This window comes from Lontra canadensis, unplaced genomic scaffold (genome assembly GCF_010015895.1).
Source record: "Lontra canadensis isolate GAN:19392208 unplaced genomic scaffold, GSC_riverotter_1.0 scaffold6, whole genome shotgun sequence".
Lineage (NCBI taxonomy): Eukaryota > Metazoa > Chordata > Mammalia > Carnivora > Mustelidae > Lontra > Lontra canadensis.
In genome coordinates, this window is record NW_022631000.1 from 35,435,507 (window position 1) to 35,459,226 (window position 23,720).

Consider the following 23,720-nt stretch of genomic DNA (forward strand, 5'->3'; position numbering starts at 1 on the left):
GTATTTTTTCTTTTGTAAAGTAGGAATAATGATATCTGCTTTTCTTACCTTGTGGAGCAGTCACGAGGATTAAATAAGAGTACATGTTGGAAACTGTTTTTTAACTTCTAAGGGTTATAAAACTTTCCAAGTGCTTCCCTATTCAAAATATAGCAAAATAAAAATACAACACCTCCTTTAATCTTACACGATCTTTATTTTTTTCCACAAACTTTGGCCACTTTGATGCATTATATCTACTCTCTCTCTTCAACCCCAGGAATTCTGTTTTCTTTACACCCATATCACTGGTGGTTCATTCATCACAATTTTCAATAATTTCCCATGGACACTCTTCTGTCCTTCCCTCACTGGACTTGACTTCAGTCCACCTCTCCCTGAGACATTCTCTTCATTGGAATCAGTGGATTCCTGAAACATGGATTCTGATAATATCCTGCCATGTATAAAACCCCACAATGATTCTTCTTAGCCTACAGGGTAAAATTCAAACTCCTTAGGAAGGTGTCAAGCCCACCATCCTGCAGTCTCTGCCTACCACTTCACTTGCATTACCTAATGTTACTCTCCTAACACATACCTTACCCATATAAAATGACTTCTTTTCTAGAAAGCCCAAAAGACAGCCTGGTGCAATCTGGTCATCTTTTAGGACTTGGTTCAAAATATCATCTCTTCTGGGAAGCCTTCTCTGACCTAAGTTTTCTATTTCTCTTCATTCCATGCAGAAGTAGATATCCCTATCCTTGTGTCCCCAGACTCCATGACCACATCTTGATTAAGCATGACCTTCCCACTATTCTCTAGTTACCACTTAAATATTTATTTCCTCTACTAGACAGTGAGATCTATGGGTACAAGGAATATGTTTTATCTCTCTCTATATGTCTAGCTTCTAGCAGAATTCCTGGTAAGAGCAAACAATTGCTAAGTACTTCTTGACTAAATGAGTGATATAAGCATTATTTGTACTATATTCTTATTCCTTTGTCACATTTTGTACACTTTTAGGAGTTTTTTTTTTTGTTTCACTCTGGCTTTCACAAATTTAGAAAAATTTCTGGCAAATGCTATAATTTACTCAGAAGCTATTCTGCATTGAGATAGTGGGTTTGGTTTTCTTTGGGAGGTTGAGTGCCTACTGTCTGTGCTATACCTCCATGGGTTTATGACATGTCCCTGATGTACACAGGAGCTCTTGCTCACCTGCTGCTTTTGGCCTTGGCAGTTTCCAGTTGTTGGGTAAGGAGTCTGGCAATCGTGGTGAAGCTGTTGCTCATGCGGAAGATATCTCTGCTCTGAGGGCCCAGGATGGAGGAGAAAGCATCAGTGATACTCTTAATCTCCAGCAGGAGAATATGATGAAACGAATGTTCCATGTTGGCCAACTGACTCACCAGGAAAGGCAGGCAGCTCCTGGCTCTCTCCTGCCAAAAACAATGAAAAACAATGTGCACTGTTGGTGGGAACATAAACTGGTACAGTTACAATGGAAAACAGTATGGAGGTTCCTCAAGAAATGAAAAAATATAACTACCATATGGCTAGCAATCCCACTTCTAGGTATTTACCCAAAGGAAACAAAATCATTATTCCAAAGAGATTTCTGCACTCCCATGCTCATAGTAGCATTATTTATTCATAATAGCCAGGACATGGAAACCACCAATGTGTCCATAAAAGCATCAATGGACAAAGGAAAATGTAGTATATATACACAATGGAATACTACTTAACCATAATCATGTCATAAAAAAAGAAGGAAATCCTGCCATTCACAACAACATGGATGAACCTAGAGAGCATTATGCTAAGTAAAATAAGCCACATAGAAAAGGACAAATACCATGTGGTATCATCTATATGTGGAAACAAAAAAACAAACAAACAAACAAACAAAAAGTTGAACTTTAACTGAGAGAACCCTGAGGGGACTAGGGTAGGTGGGAGAAATAGGGAAAGGTTGTTCAAAGGGTGCAAGCTTACTTTTAGCTATAAGTTGAATAAGGTCATGTATAACATGGAGACTATAGTTGATAACACTGTATTGTATAATTAAAATATGCTAAGAGAATAGAACTTAAATGTTCTCATTTACCGCCCCAAAAGGTAAATATGTGTGGTGATGGATGCATCAATTGACTCTATATGGGGGAATCATCTCATAATGAATATGTATATCAAATCATCACATTGTACTTATTAAATATCTTGCAATTAGTCAATTATACATCAGTTAAGGCTGGAGGGGAACTAAAGAACAATGAAAACAAATGAAAAAAAAAACAATGAAAAAAAAAATGAACAATGAAAAAAAAATCTGTATTTTAAAAGAAAAACACAGTTCCCTGACCAGCAGATGACGATTCTACGGGGAGCTGAGAGAGCTAGCTAAAGCTAAATAATGTCTCATTCACAGTGCCTCTGAATTGGCTTCTTTGAGATTTTAACCTTTTTCCTTATGATGAGTAACAAACGTTATTCCTTTCTTAAAAATACATCAAAAGGGGAGAGGAGGCAAGATGGCAGAGGATTAGGAGACTGAAATATCATTATGTCCCAGTAGTTCAGCTAGATATTTATCAAACCATTCTGAATACCTACAAACTCAACAGGAGATTGAAGAGAAGAAGAGCAGCAATTCTAGGAACAGAAAATCAACCACTTTCTGAAAGGTTGGTCATGCGGAGAAGTGAATCCGAACCAATGGGAAGATAGACCATGGTGGCAGAGGGGCTGGCTCCCAGCAAGTGGTGAAGCAGCAGAGCACAATATCAGAACTTTTTGAAGTCTGATCCTCTGGACATCACTCTAGAGGCTAAGCGGGGATGGAGCCCTCATGGGGACAGTGTGGTCTCAGGTCCCATGGGGTCACAGAAAGACCAGGGGTGTCTGAGTGTGACAGAGCTGCCAGGTATTGGAGTGGGGAAGCCGGTTATAGAGACAGAGCCGAGGAGTGAGCTCTCAGCTCAGGGTAACCTTAAACCATGATCTGAGGCACATTCGGGCTGCTGATCTTCGAGCAGGGACCCCACAAGTGGCAGATCCAGAGAGACAACTCCTTCCTCCTCCAGGAGGAGTGGTGCAGGAATGTGCAGCAGGAATCTGCTGGGTTTGGAGACTCCAAAAGGGGCCATGCACCAGAGACAGAAATGCTCAGTCACAGGATGAATGAGCTTGGAATGTGGCCAGAGACCAGTGAGATGGGAAAGTTTGAAAGCTTTTCTCTGAGGGCGCACTGAGAAGTGGGGCCCCGAGCTCTTGGCTCCTCTGGACCAGAGACTGGGAGGCCGCCATCTACATTCCCGTCCTCCAGGGCTCTATGGAAAGTGTTTAGGGAACAAAAGCTCCTGAGAACAGACCCAAGCAGATTACTTTGCCTGGCTCCCAGCAAGGGCAGTGCAGTTCGGCCTCGGGCAAAGATAATTGATACTCATTGCAACAGGCCCCTTCCCCAGAAGATCAGCAAGAACATCCAGCCAAGACCAAGCTCACTAATCAAGAACAGCTGAACTCCAGAGCTAGGGGAAAGCAACACACTGAATTCATGGCTTTTTTCCCCATGAACCTTTAGTCTTGCAATTAAATTTTTTAAATTTTTTTTTTCTTATTCTACATTTTTAACTTTTCCTCTTTCTTCTTTTAACATTTTTAAACTATTTTATCTTATCAATACTTTTAAAAAATCTTTTTAAATTTTCATTGTTATAGTCATATTTTATCCTTTCATTGTATTTAACCTTACTTTTTTGTACACATATACGTTTCTTTCTTTAAAATTTTGGGGTACAATTTCTTCTAACAGATCAAAATACACCCTAAATCTAGCACATGGCTTTGTTCTAGTCTCCAGCTTGATCACATTCTCTTTTTTTTTTTCCAACCAAATTATCTTAACAATTCCTTTTTAGAATCTTTTTAAATTTTCATCTTCATAGTCATATTCCATCTATTCATTATGTTTACCATTATTTTTGTATATATATGTTTTCTTTCTTTAAAATGTTGGGAGGTAGTTTCTTCTAAGAGACCAGAATACACCCCAGAACAAGTGGGTGGCTCTGTTCTGTTCACCAGTTATATATACATATATACATGGAAGATATTAGAGAATCCCTTTCTGGAGAAATACAATCCCTTTCTGGAGAAATAAAAGAACTAAAATCTAACCAAGTTGAAATCAAAAAAGCTATTAATGAGGTACAATAAAAAATGGAGGCTCTTACTGCTAGGATGACTGAGGCAGAAGAGAGAATTAGTGATATAGAAGACCAAATGACAGAGAATAAAGAAGCTGAGCAAGAGAGAGACAAACACCTACTGGACCACAAGGGCAGAATTCAAGAGATAAGTGATACCATAAGACAAAACACTATTAGAATAATTGGGATCCCAGAAAAAGACAAAAGAGAGAGGGGGGCAGAAGGTATATTGGACCGAATTATAGTAGATAATTTCCCTAATATGGCAAAGGGAACAAGCATCAAAATCCAGGAGGCACAGAGAACCCCCCCTCAAGAACAATAAAAATAGGTCCACACTCTGTCATCTAGTAGTAAAACTTAGAAGTCTTAGTGACAAAGAGAAAATCCTGAAAGCAGTTCAGGACAAGAGTTCTGAAACATACACCAGTAGAAATACTAGATTGGCAACAGACTTATCTACCAAGACCTGATAGGCCAGAAAGGACTAGCATGATACATTCAGAGCAATAAATGAGACAAATATGCAGCCAAAAATACTATATCCAGCTAGGTTGTCACTGAAAATAGAAGGAGAGATAAAAAGCTTCCAGGACAAACAAAAATTAAAAGAATTTGCAAACACCAAACCAGCCCTACAGGAAATATTGAAAGGGGTCCTCTAAGCAAAGAGATATCCTAAAAGTAATAGAACAGAAAGGAACAGAGACAATACACAGTAACAGTCATCTTACAGGCAACATAATGGCACTAAATTCATATCTTTCAATAGTTACCCTGAATGTAAATGGGTTAAATGCCCTAATCAAAAGACACAGGGTATCAGAATGGATAAAAAAACCAAGATCCACTGATAGGCTGTCTACAAGATTACCATTAATGGACATCAAAAGAAGGCTGGCGGTGGGGGGGAGGGGGAATCCTTATATCAGATAAATTAGATTTTAAACCAAGACTATAATAAGAGATAAGGAAGGACACCATATCATACTTAAAGGGTCTGACCAACAAGAAGATCTAACAATTTTAAATATCTATGCCCCTAACATGGGACCAGCCAATTATATAAACCAATCAGTAACAAAATCAAAGAAACACATCAACAATAATACAATAATAATAGGGGACTTTAACACCCCCCTCACTGTAATCGACAGATCATCTAAGCAAAAGATCAACAAGAAAATAAAGGCTTTAGATGACACACTTGACCAGATGGACATCACAGATATATTCAGAACATTCCATCCCAAAGCAACGGAATACACATTCTTCTCTAGTACACATAGAACATTCTCCAGAATAGATCACATCCTGGGTCACAAATCAAGTCTCAACCAGTACCAAAAGATTGGGATCATTCTCTGCATATTTTCAGACCACAATGCTCTGAAGCTAGAACTCAATCATAAGAAAGTTGGCAAGAACTCAAATACATGGAAGCTAAAGAGTTTTCTACTAAAGAATGAATGGGTCAACCAGGAAATTAAAGAAGAATTTAAAAATTCATGGAAACAAATGAAAATGAAAACACAACTGTTCAAAATATATGGGGTACAGAAAAGGTGGTTCTGAGAGAAAAGTATATAGTGACACAAGCTTTTCTCAAGAAACAAGAAAGGTCTTAAGTACACAAGTTAGTCCTACACCTAAAGGAGCTGGAGAAAGAACAGCAAAGAAAGCCTAAACCCAGCAAGAGAAGAGAAATAATAAAGATCAGAGCAGAAATCAATGAACTAAAAGAACAGTAGAACAAATCAATGAAACTAGGAGCTGGTTCCTTGAAAGAATTAATAAGATTGATAAACCCCTGGTCAGACTTATCAATAAGAAAAGAGAAAGGACCCAAATTAATAAAACCATGAATGAAAGAGGAGAGCTCACAACCAGTACCAAAGAAATACAAACAATTATAAGAACATATCATGAACAACTATGTGCCAGCAAATTTGACAATCTGGAAGAAATGGATGCATTCCTAGAGCCATATAAACTACCAAAACTGAACCAAGAAGAGATAGAAAACCTGAACAGACCCGTAACCAGTAAGAAGATTGAAGCAGTCATCAAAAATCTCCCAACAAATAAGAGCCCAGGGCCTGATGGGTTCCCAGGGAAATTCTACCAAACATTTAAAGAAGAATTAATTCCTATTCTCTTGAAACTGTTAAAAAAAAATAGAAATGGAAGGAAAACTTCCAAATTCATTTTACGAGGCCAGCATTACCTTGATCCCAAACCAGACAAAGACCCCATCAAAAAGGAGAATTACAGACCAATATTCTTGGTGAACACGGATGCAAAAATTCTCACCAAAATACTAGCCAATAGGATCCAACAGTACATTAACAGGATTATTCACCACGACCAAGCGAGATTTATTCCTGGGCTGCAAGGTTGGTTCAACATCCACAAATCAATGTGATACAATACATTAATAAAAGAAAGAACAAGAACCATATCATACTCTCAATAGATGCTGAAAAAACATTTGGCAAAGTACAGCATCCTTTCTTGATCAAAACTCTTCAAAGTGTAGGAACAGAGGATACATACCCAATATTATCAAAGCCATCTATGAAAAACCCACAGTGAATATCATTCTCAATGGGGGAAAACTGCAAGTTTTTCTCCTAAGGTCAGGAACACGGCAGCAATGTCCACTATCACCACTGTTATTCAACATAGTACTAAAAAAGTCCTAGCCTTGGCAATCAGACAACAAAAGGAAATTAAAGGCATATGAATCAGCAAAGAAGAAGTCAAACTCTCACTCTTTGCAGATGGTATGATACTTTATGTGGAAAACCCAAAAGACTCCACTTCAAAACTGCTATTAACTCATACAGGAATTCAGTAAAGTGTCAGGATATAAAATCAGTGCACAGAAATCAGTTGCATTTCTAAACACCAAGAGCAAGGGAGAACAAAGCGAAATTAAGAAGTCGATCCCATTTACAATTGCACCCAAAACCATAAGATACCTAGGAATAAACCTAATCAAAGAGGCAAAGAATCTGTACTCAGAAAACTATAAAGTACTCATGAAAGAAATTGAGGAAGACACAAAGAAATGGAAAAATGTTCCATGCTTGTGGATTGGAAGAACAAATATTGTGAAAATGTCTAAAAACAATCTACACATTTAATGCAATCCCTCCCAAAATACCATCAATTTTTTTCAAAGAAATGGAACAAATAATCCTAAAATTTATGGAACCAGAAAAGACCCATAACTAGCCAGAGGATAGTTGAAAAAGAAAGTCAAAGTTGGTGGCATCATAATTCCAGACTTCAAGTTCTATTACAAAGCTGTCATCATCAAGGCAGTATGGTACTGGCACAAAAACAGACACATAGATCAATGGAACAGAATAGAGAGCCCAGAAATAGACCTTCAACTCTATGGTCAACTAATATTTAACAAAGCAGGAAAGAATGTCCAATGGAATAAGGACAGTCTCTTCAACAAATTGTGTTGGGAAAATTGGACAGCCACATGCAGAAAAATGAAACTGAACCATTTCCTTAACACCACACACAAAAACAGAGTCAAATGGATGAAAGACCTCAATGTAAGACAGGAATCCATCAAAATCCTTGAGGAGAACACAGGTAGCAACCTCTTCGACCTCAGCCACAGTAACTTCTTCCTAAAAACATCGCCAAAGGCAAGGGAAGCAAGGGCAAAAATGAACTATTGGGACTTCATCAAGATCAAAAGCTTTTGCACAGCAAAGGAAACAGTCAACAAAACCAAAAGACAACTGACAGAATGGGAGAAGACATTTGCAAATGACATATCAGATAAAGGACCAGTATTGAAAATCTATAAAGAACTTACCAAACTCAATACCCAAATCAAGAAATGGGAAGAAGACATGAACAGACATTCCTGCAAAGAAGACATCCAGTTGCCAACAGACACATGAAAAAATGCTCCACATCACTCAGCATCAGGGAAATACAAATCAAAACCACAATGAGATACCACCTCACACCAGTCAGAATGGCTAAAATTGACAAGTCAGGAAATGACAGATGTTGGCAAGGATAATTTTGAATTTCTTGGCTAACTTCCATTCATGTTGGATTAATCATGGTACTTCATGGTTCAGGAAGAGATAGATATAGGAGACCTATCAGCTAAGACATTTTGCTTGTTTCGTACTCATGCCTGCATTATTCATATTGTCTTTCATCTTCTGTTTCTCTAAAGGAACTTATTTTACTCACTTGTGAGCATTAACTTGATTACAGGTAGATAATATGATCTGGTCACTTGACCAGGCACATAGAATTCATAACATGTTGAAAGATGCTTAAAATGAATAAATGAGTGAAAATACCCTGGGGAACCCTCCTACACTGTTGGTGGGAATGCAAGCTGGTGCAACCACTCTGGAAAACAGCATGGAGGTTCCTCAAAAAGTTGAAAATAGAACTACCCTATGACCCAGCAATCACACTACTGGGTATTTACCCTAAAGATAAGTGATCCAAAGGAGCACGTGCACCCAAATATTTATAGCAGCAATGTCCACAATAGCCAAACTATGGGAAGAACCTAGATGTATATCAACAGATAACTGGCTAAAGAAGATATGGTGTGTGTATGCACACACACACACACACACACACACACACACACACACAAAATGGAAAACTATGCAGCCATCAAAAGAAATGAAATCTTGCTATTTGCAATGATGTGGATGGAACTAGAGGGTAATATGCTGAGCGAAGTAAGTCAATCAGAGAAAGGCAATTATCATATGATCTCTCTGATATGAGGATTTTGAGAGCCAGGGCAGGGGATTGTGGGGGTAGGGAAGGAAAAAATGAAACAAGATGGAATTGGGAGGGAGATAAGCCATGAGACTCTTAATCTCACAAAACAAACTGAGGGTTGCTGGGGGGTAAGGGGATAGGGTGGTTGGGTTATGGACACTGGGGAAGGTATATGCTGTGGTGAGTGCTGTGAAATATATATGCCTGATGATTCATAGACCTGTACCCCTGGGGCAAATAATACATTATATGTTAATAAAAATAATTTAAAAATACATCAGTAGACTCATTTGCCTATCTTGTCAAGTCAAAACCTCTTGACTACCACTGAAGACCTCACTCCATGAATCTACTCTTCCCAACTTTGTGTCCTCCTCAGGGCAGTGTCCATGTCTGTGATTCAGTAATTGCCTACAAGGGGGAGGCTGGTCAGTGGCACCCTTGATCCATCCTTCTGTCAGGTGGTGCCATGGTGTGCAACATTTACCTCCTCTCCCCAGGGTATTTTCACTCATTTATTCATTTTAAGCATCTTTCAACATGTTATGAATTCTATGTGCCTGGTCAAGTGACCAGATCATATTATCTACCTGTAATCAAGTTAATGCTCACAAGTGAGTAAAATAAGTTCCTTTAGAGAAACAGAAGATGAAAGACAATATGAATAATGCAGGCATGAGTACGAAACAAGCAAAATGTCTTAGCTGATAGGTCTCCTATATCTATCTCTTCCTGAACCATGAAGTACCATGATTAATCCAACATGAATGGAAGTTAGCCAAGAAATTCAAAATTATCAAAGGATAGTTGAACCATATATTTGTACCCAATATAAATGATGATATATAATTAATAAAGATAATTTTAAATATATGGTTTATTTCATCTTTAATTCCTCCTTTAAAATCCTTTTTTAATGTATTAAACTGTTTATTATGTTACTCTAGTAGAAAATATATATAATTATAAATAAACATATGCTGAAATTGATGTTCAAAATCCTTTTGAGTGATGGGTGTATAGGTCTAAATTACTTTTCTATCTTGATATTCCCTTCTACCCTTTTTTCCAGCACTTAAACCTTAATTTCTTTCCAGACATAACTTCTACCCTATCTCCTCCATGAAGCCATTCCTAGTGACCTTTTCTGTTTGAATTTTCACTGCATTATAGGCTTTTAAAAAAATCTCATTAGTACTTGATTGCATTTGATTATTTGTGTATTCATGTTTAATTTAATCATCAGGTAGGTATTGCATGCTTAAAATATGCCTGCGCTAGATTCTAGATGACAAAGGTGAAGAGGTGGACTCTGCCTTGGAGGGACTTGCAATTCCTTCCATTTATAATTCTTCCATTTATAATTCACTAATGGTTGTATATACCAGTCAGGTCTCCTAAAGGGGCTCTTTCTCAACATCATTCATCAGCCTGGCACAGAATTGAGCCTGTAGAGCCTACACCCGGTGTATAAGTCTTGTTTCACTCATTTAAGCAAAACCTATATGCCAAAATATGACTTTATAAATAAAATATATAGTTGCAAAGGAATTTTGTGCTTTACAAGAAGTATTTATTACAGAACAGATTTAAGTAGTTAAGTTCCCTAGTCTTTAATACTTAATTAGGTTTTCGAGGATTTCTTGTACAACTGCACTGGAACACATCTCTTGGGGATGTGGAGTACAGCTGCCAATCAATCCCTTAGTAATTATTTCTTGAGAGCCAGTAAGTCACAGTCCTCTGTCTGGGTGTATGGGAAGATTTCATGAGCCAGACATCTAATGAAGAGACATTTATTCATTAAAGGATAAGAATGTTAGATGACTAAAAAGTAGAGGCTGTTGGAACAAGTTCCTGACAGCCCATTTGACACCTTGGCTCATACAATTGCCAGGTTGCAGAGTGACAGTTGAATGCTCTTGAGTCTAATAGGTTATTTTGCAAAACATAGATGCTTTCATTCACGCAAGGTCTCCATATGTGAATTCACAGTATGCAATGCATCACAGGGACATTTTCCACTCCCCATTTAAAGGCAAAACCTGAATTTGGGAGTCCCTACCATGTGTCAGGCTTAGTTTCAGGAGCTAGGAAAACATTACTGAAGGAAAGGGATAAAAACCCCTGCCATCACAATGAGGCAAGCAGACAATAAACAAAATACTTATGTAAAATATATCATGTGTTGGAAAAAGAAATACGCGCCAAAGAAAAATGAAGCAGGATGGGGAGTCGCAGGGAGGGGAGTCAATGTTAAATAGTGTAAGAAGATATGGTCCATATATACAATGGAATATTACACCTCCATTGGAGAGGATGAATATCCAACTTCTGTATCAACATGGATGGGATGGAGGAGATTATGCTGAGTGAAGTAAGTCAAGCAGAGAGAGTCAATTATCACATGGTTTCACTTACTCACGCAGAATAAGGAATAACATGGAGGACACTAGGAGAAGGAAAGGAAAAGTGAATTGGGGGGAAATCAGAGGGGGAGATGAACCATGAGAGACTGTGGACTCTGAGAAACAAACTGAAGGTTTTGGAAGGGAGAGGGATGATGGGATAGGTGAGCCTGGTGGAAGAGGGCTCTGGGTGTGGTGCATAAACAATGAATCTTGGAACACTGAAAAAATAAAATAAAATAAATAGTGTAAGGCGGTTAGATCTCACAAAGAAGGTGACATTTGGATTTAACTGAATTTTAGAATCTAAACCCAACATTCTCAGTAGCCACAGAAAATAACTATAGTAACACTTGTCGTGCTCGATACAGGGAGGTTAGGAAGATATGATTTGGCACGTGGGGCACTTTACTACAGAGAATGTAATTTCAAATTTCAAGTAACTTCTCTCTTCACCTTCAGAATCAGATTCTTCTTCAGCACTTTTTAAAACCATGGCACAAACATTTCATTTGCTTATCCAAGAAGTGTCCTTATGGTTTTATTAAGGATTCTTCTGACTATAAAAATTAGCAAGCCTTTTATTTATTTTTTTTAAAGATTTTATTTATTTGTCAGAGAGAGAAAAAGATGGAGCACAAAGCAGGGGGTGGGAGGCAGCAGGCAGAGGGAGAAGCAGACTCCCTGCTGAGAAAGGAGCCTGACTCAGAGCTGGGTCCCAGGATCCTGGGATCATGAACAGAGCCAAAGGCACATGCTTAACTGACGGAGCCATCCAGGTGTCCCTAGCAAGCCCTTTCTTTAAAGCATGCGTCTTCCTAAAGGTGAAAGGGACTGTGTGGGTATTTTCTGAAACCAATACAATTCTGGATGGTCTTCTGGCAGCCAAATTGAGCTGAAGGGAAAATTAATCACAGTGCAGGAACAAGAAAAATTATAACTGCTCTGGAACTAACATATGAAACCAAGCCAACCTCACATCGTTTGTTTGAAACCTTGGAGAATGTCCATGTACCTTAGAGGGGTAACAGATGTGATTTTGGATTAGAGAGTGTGGTGTTAGGGTAGGAAGGGGGTTTGAAGATTCTGATTTCTTTCTCAACTCCATGATATTTTATCTCTGGGGAGCCAGCGACTTTAATTTTTCTGTTTTCAGTCATGCCACTGGGGGTAAGGTCAGCAGCACCCGTATGCCTTAATTGCAGGCCTGACCTCATCCCTTCTGACAAACTATTTATTATAAAAATAATAATAGCTGACCCACAGGGTATACTTAATCTAAGTGCCAAGCCTATCTGGCACACTTTTTATGTGTTTATTCATGAAATCCTCCCAATAATACTCTGAGAGGAGTACTGTGATCACTTTCATTTTATAAGGAGGAAACTAAGGCACAAACAGAAGACTAATTTGCTCAGGGTCACATATGCCTTCTCTGCCTCTAAAGCCGTGTACTCGCTGGGGATACCCACAGTCCCTCCCGTCCAAAGACCCCAACCCACTCACACACATATTTTTCTACTTTTTGTTTCTACATCTTGTTTATCGTCAGTTACATGCTCCTTGATTTTGTGATATACACATCGTAAATGCACCGTGAATAAAAGAGAGAGCAGCAGATCTAAAATTTTTTTGGTTTCTGAATCTCCTTACTCTGTTAAAAATCACAGGCGACCCCAGAGAGTTTTTGTTGATCTGAGTTTTATCTATTCCCATGTGCCCTATATTGTCACATGTATTAAGTTTAAACTGAGAAATTAAAAATAAAACAAAACAAAAACCAAAAAGGAACATGGCTGGTGGCACTTTGGGTTGTCAAACTGGGGAATGGGAGGAAGGGCTGGTAGTCCAGTCCGTAGTGGATGGAGCCAAGAGATGTTGATAAACATCATACATCAGGCAGGATAGCTCCCCGCCACCAAGAATTATCTGGCTCAAAATGTCAATAGTGCCAAAGCTAAGAAACCCTCAGTTAAGTGAAACTGGCTTTTTGTTTGCTTTTTCCTGTGAAGGTGTGGTGCTAAAGAACTTAAAAAGCCTGTTGGTGCCCTTGCCTGCATGGGTGCTGAGGCATTAGCGGTTTTACCCACCATGGTTCTTGTCCTTCCAGCACAAACGTCAACACAGTGCAAACGGCCAATGATGTATGAGTGTTATTGTGAAAATAACTTTGACCTCATAGATCCCCTGATGGGGTCTCAGGGGTCCAGGAACCACACTGAGAATTGATGAATGAGAATCAAGGGTCAGCAAACTTTTTCTGTAATGGACCTGATAGTAAATATTTCTAGCTTTAGGGGCCATATGATCTCTGTGGAGGGAAAACAGCTCCAGACAATAAGTAAATGAGCGGGTATGATTAGATTTGGCCCACAGGCAGTCATTTGCTGACCCCTGAACTAGATTATGTGCTTACAAAATTGCCTTGGCCGTACCATTCATTTTTATCAGTGTTATTCATTTTGTTTTTAAAATAATTCTACTCCCACCTCATAAAGCCCCTGGTATTCTTTGTCAGGATCACAGAATGCAGCTCGGAAAGCAGCCAAAAATGAGAATGTGGGAGCCTGTCATGATGACGATAGTTTCTCTTTCTTAAGCATTCACCGTGTGCCAGGTACTTGGCATGTGGTACCTCAATCCTCACCACAAATCTCGCAAAATGGCTATCGGGTGACGGTACTGATGACAAAGGGGCGAATCACTTGACCGACGTCACACAGGTGAGAGAGTCCTAACAGCTGAGCCAAGAGATAATCAAGAGCTGCCTGATTACAGAGTTTGAATGTTTCCACTTCCGGTGTGTAGTGCAGCCCTGTGTGCTGAAAGCTTCCCTGCCTTCCGCCCTCTGCAGGCATCACCAGTTGATATAGTGCTCTTCTCTGCTGAACCTAGAAGCTTCCTGAGACCTCTCCTCAACACCGTCTTCCCTGTGAGTGCTACTTAGCTCAGGGTTCACATTAGAGTACCTGAGAAGCTTCTAGAACAATTCTAATGCCCAGTAACACCCCACCCCCATTCTTATTTAATCTCATTATAATAGGGGGAGTCAAGGCATAGGACTTTTTTAAACCTCCCAGATAATTCTCATATGCAGACAGGGTTGAGAATCACTCTTCTGTACAGAGCCACAAATCTCGGAGAAGTTGAGGATTTATTGATTTAGGAAATGTGGATTAAATCTTAAAGTCCACACTTTCTCTCCTCTGTCATTTGTCAATGTACAGAAAATAATGGAAAAGAGTGTATTTAGCTGCCTGAATGGAAATATTTAATTTCTTGGGCATCTGCTATTTTTGCTTTTTTATTGGGTTAAGTCATTATATTTCTTCACAGCTCAACTCTGAAGTCTCTACACACCAAAGAGACATAGGGACATTAGAAATGTAAATCAAATGAACTTATGGTTAATGCTGTCTCAATAAAGTGTTGCCAGAGAGGCCTTAGGTTTTGCTCATGAACCCTTAGAAGTATGAGTGGGGCCGGGGGGCTTAATGGCTTGAGGTATATGTATTTCATAAGTCTCTTTCCTAATGATGGTGGGATTACTAGCTCCAGAGCAAGATCTGAAGGGTCTGTATGGGCCCCAACCCCACCGTAATTCTTTGGCTTCGAGAAATTCCAGAGTAGGGGACTAAATCTTTCCAGTTTGCCCTGGGATTTTCCCTCATCCTGGGAAACCCCTTAATCAAGGGCATATGGGCAAATTGAGACAGTTGGTCACTTATTTGGCAGTTTGTGAGAAGGTGGGAAATTATTGCAGCTCAGAGGATTCTGCTCCATAGACTCACATTGTTGGTGATTTGATGATACATCCCTGTATATCCCCCTCTCTGTATGTGCATCTGTGTGAACACTGAACTAGCAAATACAGAAGTATTGTTTCTAGGGAAATACAGGATTAGGTTCTCACAAGCCTCTGGTCATACATCTTCATCAACTGAGGAGTACATAGCCTTGTTTTATGTGTGTTAAAGACAGCTTAATATATATTGTTAATTCATTTAAATTGAACTCACAGCCAACAGTACTGTAACTCGTGCCTGGACGAAGCTTGCTGTAACACATACATTTTCTCCAGTTCTCCCTAAGAACTCACAGCCTTCTTATACTTGGGAACACTAGACAGCACTTCAGTGCTACACTTGTGGGGCGTTTTAAACAGCAGAATCACCAGCAAAAAAGACAAAGACGAGAAGAATGTGACACTAAATAGACCATGAAAAGAACAGACATTTGTATGAGAGTTGAAATAAGAAGGCAAAACAGCACCTTGTTCTACTTCAATTGTGTAGGGTGACTCAAATTTTTTGCTGTTCTGTGCAGGTCTGTGGATGATCTCAGAAGCACCTTGAGTATTGATCTGGGATTACAAACACATTTTACTGGTGGGTGAATCCACAAACACGAAATCAGTGAGGAAGATAGAAAGATGGGAGGAAGGAAGGTAGGAAAGAAAATGGGTCAGTAGGTTGGTAGGAGGATCTATTAATTAATCTCAGATCTTTGTGGATCTCCTATAAAAGGAAATACCTGCTTTTACCTTGGTTGGTCTGAATTGAAAGACATTCTAAATTGTTAACACACGACTTTGCATAAACCATTGCAATCATGCCCAGAGAAATGTTAATTCACCTTTACTAAGGTCAGATGGAGTATGGTTTCCAGCACATCTCCCAGTTTGTCTTTCCATCATCAGCAGGTTCTCTTATTGTCTTTAAACTAATTGAAATTTTCTTTAAGTGGGGAGTTATTACACATCCAAACCCATTTGGACTGCATTTTTTCACCACATATTAATTATTCTCCCCATTATAGATTTTTTTTGTCTATGTGACCCAATTCGGGTGTGTAGATTGAAGACTGGGCATAGTCATTTGCTTTTTGCTTACAACTCAGTTATTTATAGAAGAAGATGAAAATGCGGGTAACATTGACATTCTGAAATCCTTTTTTCTTTCTTCCTTGGTTCTCCATATAAAAGGGGAAAAAAGATGTTAGAAAAATGCCATTAAAAAAAAGGGATCCATCTGGTTTGGGATACTACACTATGCAACCCTCCCTGAATGAGAATTGCAACTCATTTATGAGAAAAAAATTTAATTGGTAGGAATCATCTTGGAGCAGGTAAAGTTGCACTTGCTGATGGTCTATGGTTCTTTGTCCTATTAACTAGAAGATTTTTGGCATCTTCTACTCTGTTTTCTATTTGGAATTTGAGGTATTAACCTTTAAGATAAAATTCCAAAATTCTATTCCCTGGTGAGTTTATAATCACTCTTTTTAGAAAATCCAAAATGGTGACTGAATCTAAAGCATAAGAGACCTGTTTGTGTTGCTTTTCTGTTGTATTCAGCTGGTCTGCCTGAGCAATGTGTGAAATTTTCCCATTCTAGCCTCTGCTGAGACCAATCCTGGAGATTTGTAGCTCTTTCTGAGATATCTTCAAGCAACAACCTAAATTGTTCCACTGCATAAAATCTCTTGAAAAAAAGGACTCGTTAAGTATTTGGCTTTCCAGAAGCTTTCTTTCCTTCATGTAAAATAGAAATGATAACTAAGAGACTAGGGAGGCAAAAATAAGAAGAGTATTGGCTATTCAAATTGTCAATAAATATGAGAGATTTTCTTTGGATAAATATTCGCAGAGAAAACTCTGCTCTCAGAGAACAGAATGGTGGCAGTAGCGCGTAAAGCTCACACAACGATGCCTCATTTTCTGAGCAGGCATGGCGGTCACAAACTGGGCTCGGAGGCTCCTTCCTGAGTTTGAATTTTGGCACTGTGATGGCCAGTCATGGACCTTGGATAAGTTACTTAACTCTCTATGTCTTGGCTTATAAAACATTAATAAGCAGTGCCTGCTCTATCCAGCAGCTCTGAGGATTCAATCAGTTAAAAAACAAAGCATTCAGAACAATGCTTGGCAGGTGGAATGCTAAATAAATGTTAGCTATTACTGTTTGAGTAACAAAAATTGTAAATGCAAATGCAGGGATATTTGAATTATCACAAAACTAAAACAAGCTGTCTCAAAAGCAATATATCTCCTCAAATTTTCCTGGTTAACTTATCTTGTGAATTGACAAAGTTTTGGAAGTTCTAGAAATGTCCCAAACCCCAATATCAGCTCAATATCAGCAAATATGGGCCAACTACACAAAAAGTTTATCTAGAAGTGAAATAGGCTCTACATTTTACTGAAAAATTTTTAAATTTTTTAAAACACTTTTAAATTTTTTTAACATTTTTAAATGTTTAAAATTTTAAAATGTTTTAATTTAAATTTAATAAAATTTAAAATGTTTAAAATTTTAAAATGTTACATGATTGAATAAAAACACTGTACAATTTAAGATTTTCTTAGTGATTTGAGCCAAGTTATAGCTCATTATCTATAGTTATCTAGATATTTTTTCTTTGCAATTATTCCCCAGTCTTTTTCAATATTTTCCTGTATCTAAAGTAAAAATATCCTATTATTTTAACATTTCCAACCCCACAAAAAGTTAGCTATTGAAGTTGGCAAGGCAATAATTGTCAAGCTATCCAGTAATCTATAAATGCCAAGATAACAGTACAACTAATAAATTTACTCTTTAAATGTTATGTTACTCAAAGATATGTTCTTCTGGCCTTAAAAATTAGCATAAAATATATGCAAAATGCTTGCACAGTTAAGTAGGCATCAAATGTTGTTAGTTCATAGATGTCAAAAGCTAAGATTCAATACATTTTTAAACAGAACATTGAAAGGGCAAACTGCTTGAAATCTTTTGTGAAACAAAGTAGAGAATAGATAAATAAAAACATTGTTAATGTTCAGTTAGGCAGAAAATCCTCCAATTTTGAGCTGATTTTTTAAATAGCATTCCAAAAAGTCACATTCTTCAATTCTTCCTTTTGTCCTCTGATCATGCCTCAATTTTTCCGTATATCGGCTTAGAGTAATTGAACATATTTTTGTTCCCATTGATAAATAAAAATTCTATTACAATATAAATGTATTATAAATGATCATTTAATCCAATGTAAATGAAATAAGTTCCCATCTTTTTCTTATTTTTGATTTAATTTGCATTATTTCAGGAATACATAGTTTCTGTGGGGACCTGGGAGAGTAATAAATCATTCCAAGTAAAACAATGCCATCCAGGCAAAACAATTTTAAAAAATAAGTCCCAGTAATAAAAGTCAAGAAACAGCTGATGAAAACAGATGTATCCTTTGTTTTGAAAGAACCTTGAATTTTGTAACATGGCAAAAATTAAGGACCAGTTGGACACGGTTCAACAGCATGCATTTGGCACAGAATGCTCAAGTAAACCCCACCCTTCTTTTAAAAAAGTATAATTTTTGTATTTACAAACCAATTATGGCTTTTATTTAATTGTGGAACTTACTATGTCTTCCTCAGAAAGACTTAGGATTTAAAATAGAAATCAGAGAATGTGAAAGGTAGCTTACCTTTATGCCTTGCTTTTTGAGATAATAATATACCCAAATAAATTATGTTTTTAGTATGATTGACTTTTTAAAGGGCAAAGCACTGAACATGATCTGCTGTCAAATAAAGTGTTCCAATTTAAAAATAATTTTTTCCCAAAATAGTATTCAGTGTGGCCACAATTATATTTGAAAACATAAATCGGTCTCCATTTGTCCTGAGGTTTTTTCCAGCATCTTTTCTTTGCACTGACCCCCTAATACAGATATGAAAGCTTACAGAAGTCTCTTCTAATTTGAGCTTCTAACATAGTGTTATTTGGTGGGTTGATAAAAGATTTAGAGGTTCTATAGTTTGGATTTACTCCCTAAAAACTGGGGGCTTGGGAACTTAGCCTCTTAAAGGTAAATCTTTTGTGTGGACTCAAGGGACCCAGAATGAATTATACTGAGCCAGGATTTCTTCTCTCACTACACCATCGTCCCTTCATGTAAATAACCTTTCATTGATTATCCTGAACAATGGTTCCACTATTTCTTTTCCTTTAATTAAGCAAACATTTTGAAAGACCACTGGGGCCTTTAACATTGAAACATTTCTAGAGAACTCAAGAAGCAGCCCATCTTTAATTACACAATAGCTGTTTAGCAAATGCAGCATAATCACAAAATGATTAAAAAAAAAAAAGTAACCACAGACCTGGGCCAATCATGGAAACCATTTTGGAGAAAAATTATTATTATGGGCCTGAAAATAAAAGAAAAAAGAGAAGAGAAGGAAAGGAGAAAAGCAAAGGAAAAGAAAAGAAAAAAAAAAAGAGAGAAAGAAATTGTGTTTGAGCCTTTTGTCAGGAAAAAAAAAAAAGCTTTTGTTCACTAGAAAAGGAACATTATGGTAAGATTTAACTCAGTTGAACTATACATCAGCTACAATTGAACCTTCCATAATTAACTCATTACATTACATAATTTGCTCATTATATAATTAAACACTAGTTGACTATCTTTCTTTGTACCTACTTATTTTCATAAGAAATAGCCAGGATGTTTTATTCATGGTAGCTGAGATTTAACTCCTAAAGCACAGGTTAGATGGAAATATTTGGGTATTATTTCATTACTTACGGCAGAGAATAAATGGAAAAATGCAATTTGCAAAAGTGTAAATCTTGCCTGAGATTGGATAGACGAGTTTGATACTGTTTTTCTGGTACCCTGCTCCCCATCCTCCCACTGCTTACCTCTCAATATTGGATTTTGCCTTGGGTTAATTATTTTTGGTCTCACAGCAAATACGCTTTCATTGGGAACAGTCTCAACTTCTCGTCGACATAAACAAATTTATTTAAACTTAACTGGCATAAATAAACAAGTAAATAAAAATATGCAAACAAATTGCAGTGACTAGGATGGGGTTTTGAAGGTATGCCATGCGATGGTATGTTCAAAAGTTTGAAATGCACTGACTGGAAGAAAAGGATTATGTTCCAAATTGCTTTCCACTTATTTGTGAGCTGACTTCTAGTAACAGTGGCAAAAGAGTAAAACAGCCTTTTAGGATTTTTAGATGTGGTATTTTGTTCCAGGAGTATGGGGGCAAGAGAGCTCCCTTGGGCCTCTTTTATAAGGGAACTAATCCCATTCATGAGGTCTCCACCCTCATGATCTAATCACCTCCCCAAGGCTCCACCTCCTAATACCATCACTTTGGCAGTTAGGTTTCAACATATGAATTGGGTGGGGTGAGGGGTGCACATTCAGATCATAGCATGGTTTAATCTTGTCATTTCTCAACAGCAGAACAGAAGGGTCACCTCATTGTATCTACTGTGTCCGTTTTATCTACTATATGGGATACTAAAATCCATGCATCTTGCCTTCAAGGTCATTCTCATTCTCCAAGGTAAAGGAAAGGAGAATATTTCCTTCAGAAAATCTTTGTAACTTCTACTATTTCTTTTCATCACCCTCCTTCTCTGACAATTGAATTTGTACCTAGGAGACAAAGAAGGAGAGAAAGTTTGTAACCAAATAGTGCTTCAGGAATGCAGAGCTGTCATAGAGAGGGCCAGCTCTGGAAAGGTTTTGAAGGAAGAAGCGGATATTTGCATGAGATAGGGACCCTCATCACAAAGAATGCTATCTGCAGCTGAAGGAAGTTTACCCTCCAAAGTAGAAGTCAGCACAAGAAATATTCTGAGAGAATGGAAAGTACAGTAGGAGTTTAGCATTAATTCTGGGATTTCTAAAATCAACCATATTTAGTAAATAAAGATTTCAGTGATTTGAGATAGTTAGGAAAGTTTGTCTTCCACCTTTCCGGGTGAACTGCCAGATATCTGAAACGCTATGGGATCTACAGAACCTTGATGGTTGATCATTTCCATTCACTCCTGTCTAGGAACATTTATTTTCCAGTCATCTCAAATGCACTAATCTTAAATAGCAACAACTATGTATTTGTCTACTTTAGACTTATTTATTACTTAACAAGAAATAAACTGACGTCAAGCCACCCTTCTCAGTGTCATTTTTTATGTGTTATCTTCAAGTGCTCATGTATTCATGTAGATAACTAGTATCATTCTGGTGAAGGCTAGGAACTCTAACAGGAACATTTCAGTGTGACAGTCCATTGGTCAGTCAGCTGTCAGATGTATCTTTTCTCAGCTGCTTTAGCTCAGTCCATATGAACCAATATCAAGCTGGCAACTCCTACTCACTACAAAATAAACCCAGGCTTAAATTTTTTGATAAATAAATTTTGGGGGGGTGTTATACTACAGCAGATAAATCCTGCAGGGCCTGGCTCCTTGAGACCAGTGCCTCTTAAACTTTCACATGCATACACGTTACTTGGGGATCTTGTTAAACTGTGGATTCTGATTCCTAGGTGATGCCCAATGCTCCTAGTCTGGGGACCATGCTTTGGCCACCACACAGGAAGTAGACCGACAGCTTCTGGAAACCGGTAGCCACCAGCCATGACTGGAACCCAATGCTTATAGATCTCCTGCCTGCCCCTCTCCCTTACATATAACCTGCCCTGTCATCAGCTGTCATTCACTAGCACAAGATACTGATGCTTACTTAGTCAAGCTCCAGTCTAAATGAATGAAAAGCCAATGCAACCAGAAGAAAATCAAATGCTAACCTCCACATTACAGATGTGTTCAGAGCAGGGGAGATCATAATGGCCTGGGGAGGCATGGAAATGCCTTTTCCTTGGATCAGGATCCTTGAGATGATCGAAGTGCCAATCAGCAGGGGAGTAGAAGGGAGGTACAGAAGGGAAGTAGTCACAAAGGATACCTGAGAATTCTGGGGAAAGGAGCTCTCATTTGAGGTATATACCTCAACTCCCATCATTGGTTGAGGGCTGCTGGGGGAGTGTTGATTCCTCACATCTCGATCCTGTCATGCATATTAGCTTAGTGGCTTGTGAAGGTGAGGAAAGCCATTGGCAAAGAAATGTAGATGCTGGCAGGTGAAGTAGCCTGCTTAAGCCGAAGTGATTAACGTCTGAGGGGGGAAATGGATGAGGCTGGGACTGCTGCTGGCTTCTTAAAAGAGCAGCAGGATTTGAGCTGGAATTAACAACTACTTTATCCTCTCAACCCCCCTGCTGCCAAGGCTCATTTGTTCTTCTGGTGAAGGAGGATTCAGTTACTTCTTGAGTTGCAGGCTAACAGGAGAGTCACTGAGTAGGAGCTTCCTACTTTCCTGGGGCAAATACACTCACCTACTTCCACACAGATACCTCTGCGAGAAAGTCCAAGAGTCCCTGTTGGAAGAAAGGAGATCAACTCTGTGGGGAACAGGCTGCCATTCTTGGGGTTCAACCCTAAGGGGAGATTGGTCAGGAAGAGGTACCTTCTAGGTGTTGCTGCTGCATCATAAGTTTTGTCAAGCTGCCCGGCTCACACAGAGGAACTGAGAGCCATTTGTGGATTTGGTCAGTTGGCCTAAATTACAGTTGATAATTATAAGACATTGTTGAAAATTGTTGCAACATGTAACTTTTGTAACCATTATTTACTGCTCTGCATTTGCAACTATTTGTGGCGACTGTTTGTCCTTTTACCAGGCTCTTTAGTTTCTTGGGAACGCTGAGGTACACGGTATTCATTTACTTGTGGGCAATACGGAGGGAAACAAAATAAGGTCATCTGAGCTCCAGGGATGAATAATTTTGGAGAGACAAGGTAGAAGACAGGAACTGTCTGTTCATCAATGAGGAGTTTTCGGAATCTAGCCCCAGTCTACAGACCAGGCTCATCCTCTCCTCCATTATTCATTCAATGCTCCAGGCACTTGAAATTCTTCATGGTTTCCAAGAGACTCAAGTTCTTTCCTCAGCTGCTTGTTATTGTATGTGCTGTGTCCTCCCATGGATACCTTCCTCTTCTTCCCATGACACGATCCTGTCATCTGACAAACCAAGCTTACATAACACTCTCCCGGACTTCCTCATGCAGTTCCTTGTGTCCTTCTTGATCCAGTTCAGGATGAAGTAGTAACACACACCGAATTAAATTCAAATCATCTGTACATCTCCCTTGGCCCACATTTGCTGAGAGCACTTCTCGAGCAAGGACCACATTTTTCTCTTCTCTGTGTCCCCGTCATCAGCACTGGGGCTTGTACCCGGAAAGACTCAGCGACCGACACCCGTATCCTGGAGGTAGGGAGGATTTGGAATAGCAGCACCATTATTTGAAAGCATACTCTGTATATACTCAAAGTCTGTTTTGATTTCGTTTTCCTTACACTTTGGAAGAGGTTTATTATTGATACTATTTACAATTAACATGTAGTCTTCTCACAATGTAAATAACAAGAAAGCTCTTTGCATATTTTGGGGGGGAAATGT

The 23,720-nt window shown here is 38.5% G+C and overlaps 1 protein-coding gene across 5 annotated transcripts in view; it reads right to left on the minus strand.

Annotated features, from left to right (window-relative positions):
* The window catches only part of VEPH1 (ventricular zone expressed PH domain containing 1), a 246,357-nt gene that overhangs the window by 130,120 nt on the left and 92,517 nt on the right, over positions 1-23,720 (minus strand). For 3 of the 5 annotated variants that reach the window (XR_004382083.1, XM_032852593.1, XM_032852595.1), the window contains exon 7: positions 1,207-1,427. Coding sequence is in view for 4 of the 5 variants with exons in the window: in XM_032852593.1 (XP_032708484.1) it covers positions 1,207-1,427 (221 nt within the window). In the remaining variant the exon portion in view is untranslated. Of the gene's footprint in view, positions 1-1,206; positions 1,428-20,529; positions 20,843-23,720 lie in introns of those variants that run through there. The other 2 variants (XM_032852594.1, XM_032852596.1) reach the window with 2 other exon arrangements.